We start from the raw sequence: 14,794 nt of genomic DNA, 5'->3' as shown, positions 1-14,794 counted from the left end.
CAGTACCCCATTCCTAAACTTGAAACCCAGGTTTCTGAATGAATTCCAAATATGCCCTTTTCTAGCCAGTGGAGACTAAGAGTCCTGAGATATGATATGGGGAAAGGGACAGTATGTAGCCATTTCTAATGTTTCTTCTGTGTTTGGACAAATCTGAGGGCTTGTCTACACTACTGCTTAAATTGATGCAATTTACGTTGCTCATGGGTGTGAAAAAGCCACGCCCCTAAGTAACATAAGTTACATTGACTTAGGCTTTGTCTACACTATGCAGCTTTTAGCAACACAGCTGTGCTGCTAAAAGGTGCACAGTGTAGCTACTGTTTGTCAGCAGCTGCTGTTTGTCATCTGCTGTTTGTCCCTCAACAAGTGGCGTTAGCTTTGTTGGTAGGAAAGTACTCCTGCCGACAAAGTGCTGTTCACACCAGCGCTTATCGTCGGCAAAACTTTTTTCTTTCGGGGGGAGGGAGGGATAAGGGTGGTATAAGGGTTAACACCTCTGAACGACAAAAGTTTTGTCTTTCAATTGCCAATGTAGACAAAGCCAAAAAGCGCTGTCTTCACTATGCAGACATACTTCTGCCTCTCGTTGAGGTAGAGTAATTACGTTGACAGGAGAGTGCTCTCCCGTTGACATATTGTGTCTTCACCAGGTGCGCTACGTCAAGTGAAGACAAACCCTGAATCTTCCTTTCCTGACACTGAATCATACACACAGCATGTGGCTGCAAATCTGGAGGCTGGGGAAAAGGTTCAGAATATCTGCATTGAAAGGACAGGAGAAATCTTTTGCAACCTTAACTGCCATATATCTGCAACTAATGCTTTTGGGATGGGGCTTATCTCAAGATAGTAGCCTAGGGAAATCCTTCATGAATGGAAAGATTGGACTGTAAGGGGAGAGTGAGACTGTGGCTAGCCCTCTTGCAAAACACTAGACAGATTGCTAAAGGCACAAAAGTTTAGATTGCTAGAGATTGCTTCCTGGGTGGTAACATTAAGAGTGAAAACCTAAAAGTTGTTTGCATTTGTGTTGGTTCTACGATATGAGAAAGAAAGGTGGGTGAGGTGATATCTTTTATTAGAGCAATTTCTGTTGGTTAAAGAGACAAGCTTTTGAGCTCCACAGAGCTCCTCTTCAGGTCTGGGACAGGTAAACAGAGTGTCAGAGCTAAATACAATCTGTTCTGCCCTGTAATTAGCTGTGACCCACCTGATTATCTTTCCCAGACCATAAGATATTACATCATCCACCTTTTCTCTCTCATGTAAAAGTTGTATCATTTGTGGAGTGCAGAAAGGGAAAAGTTAGGCACCAATGTTCATAATGTATGAATCCCAAACATTACTGGGCTGTTGTGGAGAAGGGATTTGCCCCATAAATCTCCCGCCTGGATGCCATTTGTACCCTTTTACAACCTTTTTAGATCAGTAACTGAGTTTGAATGAGAACCAGTTTTTCTCTAATATCCTCCACACTTAACCAGCCTCCAAGGAGGAAAATTCTGTAGCTAATTTAGACACCACTCACCCCTCAAACAGATTACAATACTAGATCCAGAGAAAACTGTGAAGAATGTGGGGCATTTGGGTATTATTTTAACAAAAAAAAAATGTGTAGCTCAAGAGGGAAAACTGTTTTCTAATGTTACCCACTGGTTATGAAGGGACTAATTTTTTTCTTGGGATGGGGAATGGGTAAGAGTCAGGTGGGTCTGAGTTGGTATGAATGAACTACCAAGAGTTGTCTACATATGAATAGGGTTGCACTGGAGATACAATGGAAGACAAGTGACTGGATATTAACTTTTAATAACTGGCAGCCAAGGGAAAGGAAATATGGAAGCAGCTTGACTGGGACTGGGAACAAAGGACTGAGGTGTGAGCACTTGGGTATCAGAACTCTTTTCATTCTAGCCCTAGGACATTTCAATACTGTATTCCAGTTAACTCAGGCCAGGTCTACACTAAAAAGTTAGGTTGACCCAGCTATGTTGCTCAGGAGTGTGAAAAATCCACACCCCTGAGCAACATAATTAAGTGACCTAACCCCCAGGGTTTCTTCCATCAACCTAGTATCACCTCTCACGGAGATGGATTAACTTCAGTGATGGGAGAAACACCCCCCTCCCCCCATTGCTGTAGTGAGCGTCTACACTGAAATGCTACAGTAGTGCAGCTGCAGTGGTGCCGATGTTGCAGTTTAAGTGTAGACATAAAAGCTGCCTTGGTTTGAAAAGGCTGCACTGTGTCCCTGCAAGCATCTGCTGATTGCATAGCTTTCCAAAATCTGTAACCGGCGTTCCTGTTCTTTTGGACTGGCTGGAAGAGCCAAGGTCAGAAACAGGGGTGCTAAAGTCAGTGGTATAGCAGGGCCAGAGGGCTCCTCCTTATAAAAAGTGGAGCCTTAAGGCCCAGCACTAAAAGGAGTATTCTTCCAGAGAGATTGTCTAAAGATTGGAGGCAAAGCATGCCCTTGTGGATCTATAGACAAAAACATTTGACTTTTGGGACAACAAAACAGATAAACAGCACAGACTGAACTGTTCCCTGCAATTTGCCACATTCCTTAAAAGGAAGTTATTTTATTTACTGCAGATAAAATGCAGGATGAAACTTTAATTACTAATTCCAGAATTGAATCAAGAAACACTGCTAGGGTTACCATACGTCCGGATTTTCCCGGACATGTCCGGCTTTTTGGGCTCCAAATCCCCGTCCGGGGGGAAATCCCAAAAAGCCGGACATGTCCGGGAAAATCGGGACATGCGGGCCGGTGGTGCCGGGCCGCGGGCTCAGGGGCCGGCGGTCGGCGGTGCCGGGCCGGGGGCTCGGGAGCCGGCGGTCGGCGGTGCCGGGCCGGGGGCTCAGGGGCTCGGGGGCCGGCGGTGCCAGGCCGGGGGCTCGGGGTCCGGGGGCTCGGGAGCCGGCGGTGCCGGGCCGGGGGCTCAGGGGCTCGGGGGCCGGCGGTGCCGGGCCGGGGGTGCTCGGCCGGGGGCCCAGGGGCCGGCAGTGCTGGGCAGGCCGGAGGTGCTCGGCCGGGGACCGGGCTGGGGACCGGCAGTGCTGGGCAGGCCGACCCAGGCTGGAGACGCCGGGGGGCCAGACTGGGCCGCGCCTCCTCCCCCCACACCCCACTTACCTGCTTCAGGCTTCCCGCGAATCAAATATTCGCGGGAAGCAGGAGAGGGGGCGGAGTTGGGGCGGGGACTTTGGGGAAGGGGCGGAGTTGGGGCGGGGGGGGGGGCGTGGGCGGGGCCGGGGCCCCGTGGAGTGTCCTCCTTTTGGAGGCTCAAAATATGGTAACCCTAAGAAACACTATTAAAATCATTGTCATCTATAAAACAGTTAGCAACCCCAACCAATCAGGGCCCAATTGTGCTTGTTGCTGTATATACTCAGAGCAGGAGGCAGTCCCTGACCCAGTGAGCTACGCAGACAAGAGAAAGAGGAAGAAAGTAGTCTTTCAGGTTTACAGACAGGGAACTGAGGCACAGAAAGATTAGGTGACTTGCTCCAAATCACACAAGAGGTCTGTGGCATTGACAGATCTATTGAGTCTCAGTGTAGTGACCTAAACAAATGGTCATCTTTCCTTTCATTCATTTCCTCCTGACTTTTTACATGAGTGATTACTTCATGCCAAGTACTGGTCTCACTGAGGAAAATGGCAAAATCCCATTGCGGCGTGTTGGTCCTTAAAACATGATTGGCTGAAAAAGCTTTTATTTTTCTTTATTTCTTTCTTAAATTGGCCTGTAGACAATAATTTTAAGACTAGTAACTAATTATTTACAGGAGGGACAAGCTTTATTTCCAAAACATGATGATTTGTTTTTAAGAGTACTGTCAGATTGTCAGTAAGTCACCTAACCACAATTACATTCAGGCAAATGGTTTATTGGTGAGATTCACTAGTTCCACTGGCATGTTGGAAGGGGTCTGATCCTGACTTTAATGGGAGTAGGAACAGACCTGATCTATGTGTACTACTTTCCTGTTTAATTTGTTGTTTGGCAGAGTATAAAATACCTCAGAGTTCCACAAGATGTCAGTAGAAAGAGAATAAAGTTTTCTTTGTAGCCTCTGTTTATACTTGTTTGTACATGGCAAAAGTGAAACAGAATATCTGTTTTGCACCTAAAGATTAAAGGACATACTGTTATTTCTACGAAGAGTTCAGATTTGCTTTCAGGCAGCCAGTAGGGAGGGAAAGAGGAGACACAGATACATCAGAACATGCAAGGAGTCTGATTATTTTGACTTTTGTCCCATAAAACCTTCATCCAGAAGGTTTTATTTTCTTTCTTGCTGTTATAATTACCATAAAAGTTGAGATCCTTTAAATACTTTGGGAACTTGGTGTAGCAATCTCAAACTTTGGAATAACAATTTATTGTTAAGGTTTATCAAACATGTCAGGCTAAATGGATCAAAAATGATTAAAACAAATTAAGAACAAGTTACAATTAAAACAATATACTAATACATTACATTATGAGGGCTAAACTCACATTGAAAAATCCTAACATTGGACTAGTAGGTTTCTAATCATGTCAAGAGAGAATAAATAACAGTGAATTATAGGGCTATAATTTCATTAGGGGTTTGTGCCAGTGTCATAAATCATGAGAGTGAAGCTCAAGGAGACTCAAAAGATTAAATGCAGCTGTTTCTTATTTTATATCATGTGTGGCTCTAAATTCAGATCTGTACCCTGCCCAGGTTCCCAAGGAGAGCTTCTTTCATCTGCTTATGTATGCACTTCTGCATGCATCTCTGCTAAACCTTTTTTGGCTCCCGTCTCCTTTTTCTCACACTACTGACTGTTTCTTGCTAGCTTTCTACCCCCGGCGTGTCACTCGTTTAACACATTAGTACTGTTGTACTTTCTTCATTGCTGGAGCACACTTCCCCTGCCACTTTAGTGGCTCTGACTGGCTCCGTTTCATAACTCACAGCTGGGTATGACATCCTGTTCATGGTTGGTATCAATGGTGCACTAGAGGGAGCTAGAGGATAACATGATGCCAGCCAAATTATAGTAAGGGGTTCCAGCCACATAATTAATAAAGAACAGGTAATGTGGACAGGCAGACCTGATAAATGGAAAAACGTTTTTCTTGTTTTACCTTAAAAAACACATCAGACTGACTATATTTGGGGACTCTGACATGGGTCTTCAAAATATGATTGGCTGATTTTCAATATTTGCTGGCATGACATCACATGAATTTATAGCACTGCCTTGCACCCATGATAGCCCTGTATGAAGGGTCACAGGTGGAGCAGACGTGCAGTGGTGTCTTTGTACCCTCTGCACCCTGCAGAGGAGGTTCCATACCAGGCCCATGTAGGCCAACACAGAAGGGCTACTAGAGACCCAGGACCCTTCCACATAGATGGTGCAGAGGGTGTGCAGCTGGTGTTCCAGCGTCTAGGTTGAAATAAAGACAGTGAGACGTTATGCCACAGTTTTGGTGGTGGTCCGTTCTGTTCTTCCAAGTCCCCATGGAGTTCCATGTTCAAAGCCTGAATGATTACTCTGACTTTTTGTGGGTTAGGAGCCCACATTTACCCCAAGCATTTACTTTCCCATACTGCAACTGGTGTGGTAAAGAATATAGGAAACAGGCGTATTTATTTTAACAATGTATCCTCTGGTTTAATTTTTAAAGGAATTTTCAGTTAAAGTAATCACACTATCCATAGAGCATCTTCTTGCTTACAATATCTAAAGCTTGCATTTCTTTTACAATTAAGTTATTTGATTTAATTACTGAAGGAAATATTATGTTTTGTAGTACTTGTCTATAAGAAAGACGCCATACAACAACTAAGTAATGGATGTATTGGTTATTGTGAAATAATGCTAACAACTTCACTATAAAGTTTATGGGCAGAACCTTAGCTGGCGATCAAGCCTGTTATCTCTCAAGAGGGGGCGGAAGTGTCCCTAGAACCCAAATAAATCTAAAGAAAATAAGAATACATGTCCGAAAAGCTTTCATTGAATAGTGGGAGGAAAACACAAGTAACTTACATGGCCCTTGCAAGATATTATGAAGTTCTAAAGGCATCTTTGCATTAATATTAATTGGGGCCCAGTGGAATCTTCTACCAGGGCTGGCTCCAGGCATCAGCCCAGCAAGCAGGTGCTTGGGGCGGCCAAGGGGAAGGGGCAGCACGTCGGGCTGTTCGGCGGCAATTCGGTGGCGGGTCCCTCTCGGAGGGAAGCACCTGCCGCCGAATTCCTGCCGAAGAAGAAAGCGGCGCAGTGGAGCTGCCACCGGAGTGCTGCCGATCACAATCGTAGCTTTTGGGGGGGGGGGGGGCGGCAAAAACCCTGGAGCTGGTCCTGCCTTCTACATAAAATCCAGAGGAAGGAGTCCCCTGGCTGGTAGTTCCATGGTGTGAGTGGGAGCATTCTTCTCTCACATGCACATGCTTTCTGACTATGCGTTTGGAGACCTGGTCTTCCACAACTCTGCTAGGTTTCAGGCAGTAGCTCACACTTTGTGCCCTCTGCAGTGGTGCAAGGCACCTCAGCTTCAGTGCAATGTGAAATGCCAGCAGACATGGACTGCAGCATCCAGTACCAAAAATGTCTTATCCTGTTTACTTACTGTTAGCCCAACTATTTTACATTTGTGGATGTATCACATATATATTTTTTTTCTCCTTTTGGCAGGTGATATTGGTGAAAAAGAAGAATGAGAATGATTACTTATCCATAACTCCCAGCAGTATGTCAGGTACCCATATTTTCTACAAAGTCTCTACACGGTGTCAAATAAAATAATATATAATATTTTATGGGCATTGAGTGCTTTTCAAAGGTTCTGAAATGAATTGGTCCTGGAGACAGAAGTCCTCCTTGTACCCCCAGAACAGGTATAAGTCAGGTAGTAAGATTCCCCCACATCACCCTGTTGATGTGCCTCAACTCCCCTGCTGGAGGGGCCTGCTCCAGAGAGGGAGGGAGTAGTTCATGCTCCATGACCATTCCTTCCTGGACTCCTCTGCTGAAACTGCCAACACAGTGGCAATTGCTACCAACTGTGTCGGGTGTCACGGTGGTTTCTCTGTTGAGGACATGTCTTCTAAGGACTGGACTGAAATAAACTCAGACCATCAAGCAATCATCCTGTAAAAATGGCTTTCTTTACTACTGACCTGGGCTGAATTGAGGCCAAGGATCTCAAAGCGAAAGGCTCTGGATTTCATTTCAAGTCTCCTTAACCAGCCTGTCCCCCTTTTAGATATAAAATGTGGGAATGTTCACTTAGCATTAGAATCATGGATGTAAAAAAAACTGTAATCCAAGAGTGGGATGTCTACAAAGATGCCATGTACAGAAATGATGTTGAATCTCTCACTTTCACTGTACATTTCTAGGTTTTTTTTTTTTAATTTGCATTTTCAAAAAGAAGCTGTGGGTGATGCCGTATTTTTCAATAGCTTTTTATCATTTCTAAACTTGCATGTTGCATTTTAAAAGCTCCCGTGTGAGTTGCAGGATGCAAATTTTGAGCTGGTTGGGGGAAGTCACAACAGGTCAGACTGAATTCCAGTCACTATGCTCAGGAGGCATCCCATCTCTACTCCCTTGGGAATGCCCAGTGCCCCAGAGGGGGCAAGGAGAGGTAGGTCATGGTTTTGCCCCTCCTTCCATGCACTGTGCAGCAGAGGGTAGAAAGCTGCACCCTACAAAGGGCATAAAAGTACCCAGTACTCTGGCCTTGTGGACTGGGACCTCCTGGAGACATTGTGACTCCCCAAAGCAAAATGTCTCATTGTGCTTCCCCTTGGGAAGTGTGACTGAACTGCCCTGGATGCAAAGAAGGGGTTAACTGGTATAATCTGCTCTTTAGCATTTATAAATAGGAGTAAGCACCACAGACACGTGTAAAGCAAAATGGCTGGGTGAAAGAAACTGATTTTAAAATCAGTGTCAGTGCAGCTGCTGCTTTAAAGTGTTTTTCATCCCGATCCATTTTAATTTTTCATTTCTTATTAAGAGAGCTTGTAATCCCCCTGCATGATTGAGAGTGGAGAAAGGAGCATGCTTAGAATATAAAGCTTTTCAAATCTTTGCTAGAGAAAGGTCTAAAGCCAGATGGGAGGTCATCCTTAATAAATTAAAATAAAGGTCTAGATTCTGCTCTCCGAAGTTCATGGAGCTACCATTCATTTACACCCACGTGACTGAGAGCAAAATCTTGCCCAAAATGTGTTAGATTACCTCGAATTATATCTTGTATTATACTGAATGTATATCTACTCACTTTTTTATATATCGCCCCCTTGCATGTATGCTGCATTTTTTATTACTGTTGATTACTTAGTAGATATTGGTCAAACATTCTGGTCCTTACTGAAATCAGTGGGAGATTTGCCTGAGAAAGGATTGCAGGATTTGGCACTCTGTTTAATAACCAAGTCACAGTTACTGTGCAAGTCATTATTTTTGAATTATTTTATTCTGGTGCATTTAAAATCTCAACTTTAACATTGTAGTAGTGTGATTATTTTGAAGTGAATGTTGTGTGTGTGTGTGCTGTGTTTATCTGTCTGACTCTTTAGCTGTATCTCTAGCTAGACATAACGATAAAGAGAGATGCCAAATTTTCCAAAATGATTTTGTGTGCCTCAATCTTTGGATGCCCAATTTAGGTGGCTTGCCCCTTTAAGGGCTAAAGGCCTGAGGCAGTCAACCCTAGGCTCAGGAGGCACATCTGAGCAGGGATCAGGTGATTCCACTATAAGAGCAGCAGGAAGCTGCAGAAAGAGGAGGATGCTTAGGGAGAAACAGTCAAAGAAAGGTATGGCAGAGAGTGCAGAATTGCTGCCCTGAGCAGGAGGCCCTTGCAGGAGACCCTTGACCCCGGGGAAGGTTTGGGTCTGGAAGCCAGAACCAGAGGGCTGAAGAAGGCTAAGGGGCAGGGAAAACAGACTCCATGGGAGTAAAAAAAATCTCCAGCCAGGTATGGCTGAGAGTGGCCTGACATGGCAGGGAAATGCTGCACAGAGCAGACTCCGGGGGAAAAGAGAAGCACCAGCACTGAGCTTTGATTTATGTCCTATGTCAATAAATTAGACCCCAGGAGAAGGGGCATTATTGGACATAAAGCCTGAGTGTATTTAATAAGTGAACGGGAGAAACTGAGGCAAGCTGTCTGGAGATTGACCTCAGGCCTCGAGAGGATGTTCAGGACAGGAGGCAGTTGGCTTGGTGACACACTTTATGGGGCCTGATTTTTCAGAAAGTGGGACTCCTTTGTATGTAAATGTATAAAATACGAAATTGAAAATGGCACTATAGTGCAGTGTTTTTATGTGAGAGCCAAGTGAAAATAAAATAAAAAATAAATTCTTACACAAATGTGAATGTGCATTTATTAGAATGCAGACTCATAATAAATTTAATTTGCCCTGGAACATAGCCACAGGAATCTAAGTAGTCCTACCGAGTGCATGAAATTTTGTAATTTCTGGCTGTGGGAAGGGGGCAGGTCTGGCATGCATTGTGTTGGTCTATACATCTTTACTAACATTATCAGTTGTGAATCTCAAATTTTGCAGTCTATGTGATGCACCCATTTAGAGACATACATTTTTAGTACAGATTATAATGATCACACGTTCAAATAAAGGGGAAATTCAAGAAGAGGGGTAGTTTCACACACTGCAGGTAGGATTCAGAGTTGAGTGTGATTTCAAATACATGCATGCTGGTACCTTCAAATAGCTGCCTTCAGCATCATAGCATATACTTAAATAAATGATGACAAATGATGTATGATGCATGGACAGTATAAATATACATGCATGTATAATTATAACTTTGCTATTTCAAAAGCAAATTCTTTTAAACATGTTAAAGGCACTTATTCTCAGTTCTGATTAACTATATAGCAAATTAGATGTTTTTAAAGAAGCCATGTTTGAATTGCAGAAATGTCTTAAAGAGTTATTTTATTTATGCACAGATAGCTAGAAAATGCCCAAGTGAGTATTTACCCACCCAACCCCTCCCAAAAATGTCATAACTGCAGTGAGAAATGTCAACTCAAAGAGTAATATTTGCAGAAAGATATAAGTACCTTGGAAACAAGGGCTTATACAGAAACTGCCTTTTCAGCTAGAACTATAACTTTATCTACTGTAATACAGATGTAGAATAGAATATAGGCTTGGAACTAGTACTCTCTCTTTAAGATGATGTAGTTTCTAATAAGTTAGTTTCCAATAAAGAATGTGAAACACACTCTATAACAAAACTTTCCTTTGTTCAAATATTCTAGCAGAGCTGATGCTTGAAGCATCACCCCTGAGTAGCAGTAACATATTCACTGATGGTCTGATTCTGCCTCCATTGAAGTCAGTGGTGAAATATCCATTGACACAATTGGTGCAGGCAGGGTCAAGTCTTGAGACACCAGTCTTGCAGTCCTTCCTCAGGCAAAACTCACATTGACTTCACTTATAGTGGGAACTGAGCAAGGAATCAAGTCTGGGCCAAAGTGTGAGCAAGTAAATAACAGCTGCAGTGTACAGTAAATTCACATTAATTTCTGCTTTACAATATACTGAAGTAAAATACTAAGTCCTGTTGAAGTCATCAGGATTTTTTGCCATTAACTTCAGTGGGGCCAGGATTTCACCCTGAGTGTATATCTTTTCACAATTTATCCAGAAACTGGGGTTCAATGCCCAGATATTAATACAGTTCTGTTTGAAAATGACCATTAAGTTGAATCAAGATAGGAATTATAATATAATTAAGTGCTGACGGGAAATAGAATTTAAATGTCATAAATGCATATTTTCAGAAAGCAGACCTTAATATGCAATATTTCTTGTAATAGGTCACTCATTTGGAGAAGGAAAATAATCAGCTTTTATGAAAACAAATCTTTCTGCAAATGAGTAGCTGCAAGACTAGTTTATGTAATTTCAAAGGACTAGGAAAAGTAATAGGTTCAGATAAAACAGTCACCTTTTCTGTGTAGTCTGTTTCTCTGTAATGCTCATTAACCTGTAGCCCTCTGCAATAATTCAGATGGAAAACAATTGATTGTCGAGTATCAATTGAGGAGTGATTTCTCATAAATTCCCTCAACGATCTTCTTAGGGTAACTTAATTTAACCTACATCACTGTGTAGCACAGCAAGTTGTCTCCCTGTTCTTGTCCAGCAGACCATGACAAAAAGCCCACTAACTGAGAAGTATTACTTCCTTTAACTAATGGACTTTTTAGAAGGACAGTAAAAACTTTAATGTAAGGTTTGGTTAGTCCAGGATTCAGCAGCTTTGTAGTAAGCTATTGGGGATTTTCAAAGGTTAGCAAGATTTATAATGTGGGCTGATTTTGCATGAAGCTGTGAATCACTCCACAAAGGCCCTTTTACTTGGGAAGGTGTATTTTCTAATGTGCAGTTAAAAATAACATATTTAATAGATGGTACCATGTCGACATGGTAGCTTATTGTTAATTTTTATTCTTTTTGTGTAACTGATGCTTTTTTTTAAATCCAGTGTTTTTACCTTTAAAGATACTATTTCTTAGCACTGCATTGGGATTGTTTTTGCTTTATAGAAAACAAGTTTCTACTAAAACACTTCCATGTTCACAAAACAAGAAGGGCTTATCTCTGTACACCTGTGCAGGTGCCCAATTTGAACACTTTATTTAATATTGCTGTCATAACTCATGTAAACAACCATTCCCTTTTCCAGACAAAAGGCACTTTCGTCTTCAAAAAAATAAAATCACATTTAGGTCAATTTTAATAATGAATGGAGGAAGCAAATGTCTCTACTTTTTTTTTTTTTTTAAACTCTGTAAAGACTGCTAGCCATTTTCTCAAGCATGGTTCATTATTTTAGAATCTTGGTGCTCTCTTCTTCTCTCAATAAGCTCTCAATAAGCAAATCAGTATGTTTGGGTCAGTTTCTAAAATCTTTTCTTATTTTCAAAAATGTTGGATAGTTCAGCCTGACACTTCCTCCACAATTAGATTGGTCAGTTTCATTTGGAACAAAGGCTGTTTTCTTTTGGAACTTTGTTTTCCTGAAACATTGCCTTGTGGTTAGAGCACGGAACTATGTGTAAGGAGTCCTGGATTCCATTTGCAGCTGTGCCATTGTCACTCTGTTACATCTGTCACTCTGCCCCCATAAATTGAAGTGATTGCAGTACATTATTGTTGTTTGTTAATTTCAAATGAAAAACAATTTTGAAACGGCTAAAAAAACAAACTAAATCAATCTATTTCCCTGTGTTCTTTCCCAGCGTAAGCCAGTAGACCAGAAACCGATACAGAGCCATTTTAAAAGGACCTCAAAACTACTATCCACCCACCACACATTTTTCATAGACCCAGCCACAGACCATCATTTATTTCTACTACAGGCCAGAGACACCAGAATCTCACTTATCCTCCATATATATACTAAGGTTTTGATCCTACCCAATTCCAACTTCATACTGGGCAACAAAAATGATTAGGGGCTGGAGCACATGACTTATGAGGAAAGGCTGAGGGAACTGGGATTGTTTAGTCTTCAGAAGAGAAGAATGAGGGGGGATTTGATAGCTGCTTTCAGCTACCTGAAAGGGGGTTCCAAAGAGGATGGATCTAGACTGTTCTCAGTGGTAGCAGATGACAGAACAAGGAGTAATGGTCTCAAGTTGCAGTGGGGGAGGTTTAGGTTGGATATTAGGAAAATCTTTTTCACTAGGAGGGTGATGAAGCACTGGAATGGGTTACCTAGGGAGGTGGTGGAATATCCGTCCTTAGAGGTTTTTAGTAAGCTTGACAGGCTCGACAAAGCCCTGGCTGGGATGATTTAGTTGGGGATTGGTCTTGCTTTGAGCAGGGGGTTGGACTAGATGACCTCCTGAGGTCCCTTCCAACCCTGATATTCTATGATTCTATGGTCAAGAGAGCTCCATCTTAATCTCCAGATAATATCTAAAATAACACCTTCCCCTATCTCCTATTTCACTAGGAGCTAGCAAAAACAATCTAAACCATGCATCTCCCTGTACTGGCTGGAAACCCCACTAGATCTTCCTTTCATACTTATCCTCCACATGTGAGTTAAAGAATCCACCCTTCAGGTACAGAGAACATATCCAATCATATCCGATTCACTCTATGGACCTCATTCACCAAAACAGTGAACATTTATTTATCATGGGGAGAAAAGAGTTGACTGAGCTTCAGAATGTAATGTTTTTACTTGCAGTCAATAACTGAAAAAATGTACCCTTATAATACAATCTCACCCCTGGTAGTTGGCTAATAATACACCTCTACCCTGATATAACGCGACCCAATATAACACAAATTCGGATATAACGCGGTAAAGCAGCGTTCTGGGCGGGCGGGGCTGTGCGCTCCAGTGGATCAAAGCAAGTTCAATATAACGCGGTTTCACCTATAACGCGGTAAGATTTTTTGGTTCCCAAGGACAGCGTTATATCGGGGTAGAGGTGTATTAGTGATAGTCACTGTAGAAATGCTGGTAGACATGTAAATATATAAAATGGGCAGGGAATCGGCAACAAAGTTAAGGTTCATTGTTGAGCTTCAGCTACAATTATCCTCGTTCTCAAATAGTTAGGATTTTTTATAACTACTGTAGGACATTCTAATGATAATTGTATTAATGTCGTAAATTAATGGCTATTTATTTACCCGCTTAATTCTAGCTCGTTTTTGTCTTGGAATTATTATTATTTTACTGTGTTGATAAAGAGAGGATGCTATGGGCTGCTTCTGGCTTTTCAGAATGTGAACACATTCACAAGGCCTTTAAAAATTCTAAATGGAACTTTTTAGAGTTGTAGGTATAAAAGAAGCCTCTCTTCACATCCCGATCACACATTCTTGCCAAAGATGTTTGTTGTTGGCCTATTTGGACAAGCATTCTCAGTATTATCTATATTTTCTTTAATCAGTTCCTTAAACCTTTGCCACGGCTTGTTAGTTTTAGCAGTTGCCCTTTACGGGTGGTGTCAGCTGACTCACGCTAATGAGTAGAATTCGAGCCCAGTGAGCCCAACTCAGCTGACACCAGCCAAACATGGCTGTTTAATTGCTGTGTAGACATACCCTCCATCAGTGGTGCACAACCTTAGTACACAGGAGACCACACAACCTTGTGTGGGCCAAACAGATTCTACATATTTCCATGTATCGGGGGTAGCTGTGTTAGTCTGTATCTACAAAAACAACAGGGAGTCTGGTGGCACCTTAAAGATTAACAGATTTATTTGGGCATAAGCTTTCGTGGGTAAAAACCTCACTTCTTCGGATGCATAGAGTGAAAGTTACAGATGCAGACATTATATACTGACACATGGAGAGCAGGGAGTTACTTCGCAAGTGGAGAACCAGTGTTGACAGGGCCAATTCAATCAGGGTGGATGTAGTCCTAGGGTTACCATACGTCCGGATTTTCCCGGACATGTCCGGCTTTTGGGGGCTCAAATCCCCGTCCGGGGGGAAATCCCCAAAAGCCGGGCATGTCCGGGAAAATCGGGAGGGAGGGCTGGGCCGGGGTCGCGGGGCCGGGCGCGCGGTGCCGGGCCGGGGTCCAGGGGCGCAGTGCCGGGCCGGGGCCGCAGGGTCGGGCCGCCGAGGGGGTGCGCTGGGCCGCGGGGCCGGGAGCCAGGGGGTCGGGCCGGGAGCCGGGCCGCCGGGGGGGTGCGCGGGGCCGGGCCGCCGGGGGGGTGCGCTGGGCCGCGGGGCCGGGGGGGTGCGCTGGGCCGGGCCGGGG

The 14,794-nt window shown here is 43.2% G+C and overlaps 1 protein-coding gene across 8 annotated transcripts in view; it reads left to right on the top strand.

Moving 5' to 3' along the window:
* The window catches only part of THRB (thyroid hormone receptor beta), a 256,180-nt gene that overhangs the window by 177,993 nt on the left and 63,393 nt on the right, over nt 1-14,794 (top strand). For all 8 annotated transcript variants that reach the window (XM_065583495.1, XM_042840240.2, XM_065583492.1 and 5 more), the window contains one exon: nt 6,692-6,755. In XM_065583495.1, the coding sequence (XP_065439567.1) occupies nt 6,749-6,755 (7 nt within the window). In that variant the 5' untranslated portion in view covers nt 6,692-6,748. The remainder of the gene's footprint in view (nt 1-6,691; nt 6,756-14,794) is intronic.

This window comes from Chrysemys picta, chromosome 2 (genome assembly GCF_011386835.1).
Source record: "Chrysemys picta bellii isolate R12L10 chromosome 2, ASM1138683v2, whole genome shotgun sequence".
Lineage (NCBI taxonomy): Eukaryota > Metazoa > Chordata > Testudines > Emydidae > Chrysemys > Chrysemys picta.
Note: the sequence above shows the minus strand (reverse complement) of the source record. Positions and strands in the feature narration are given on the sequence as shown.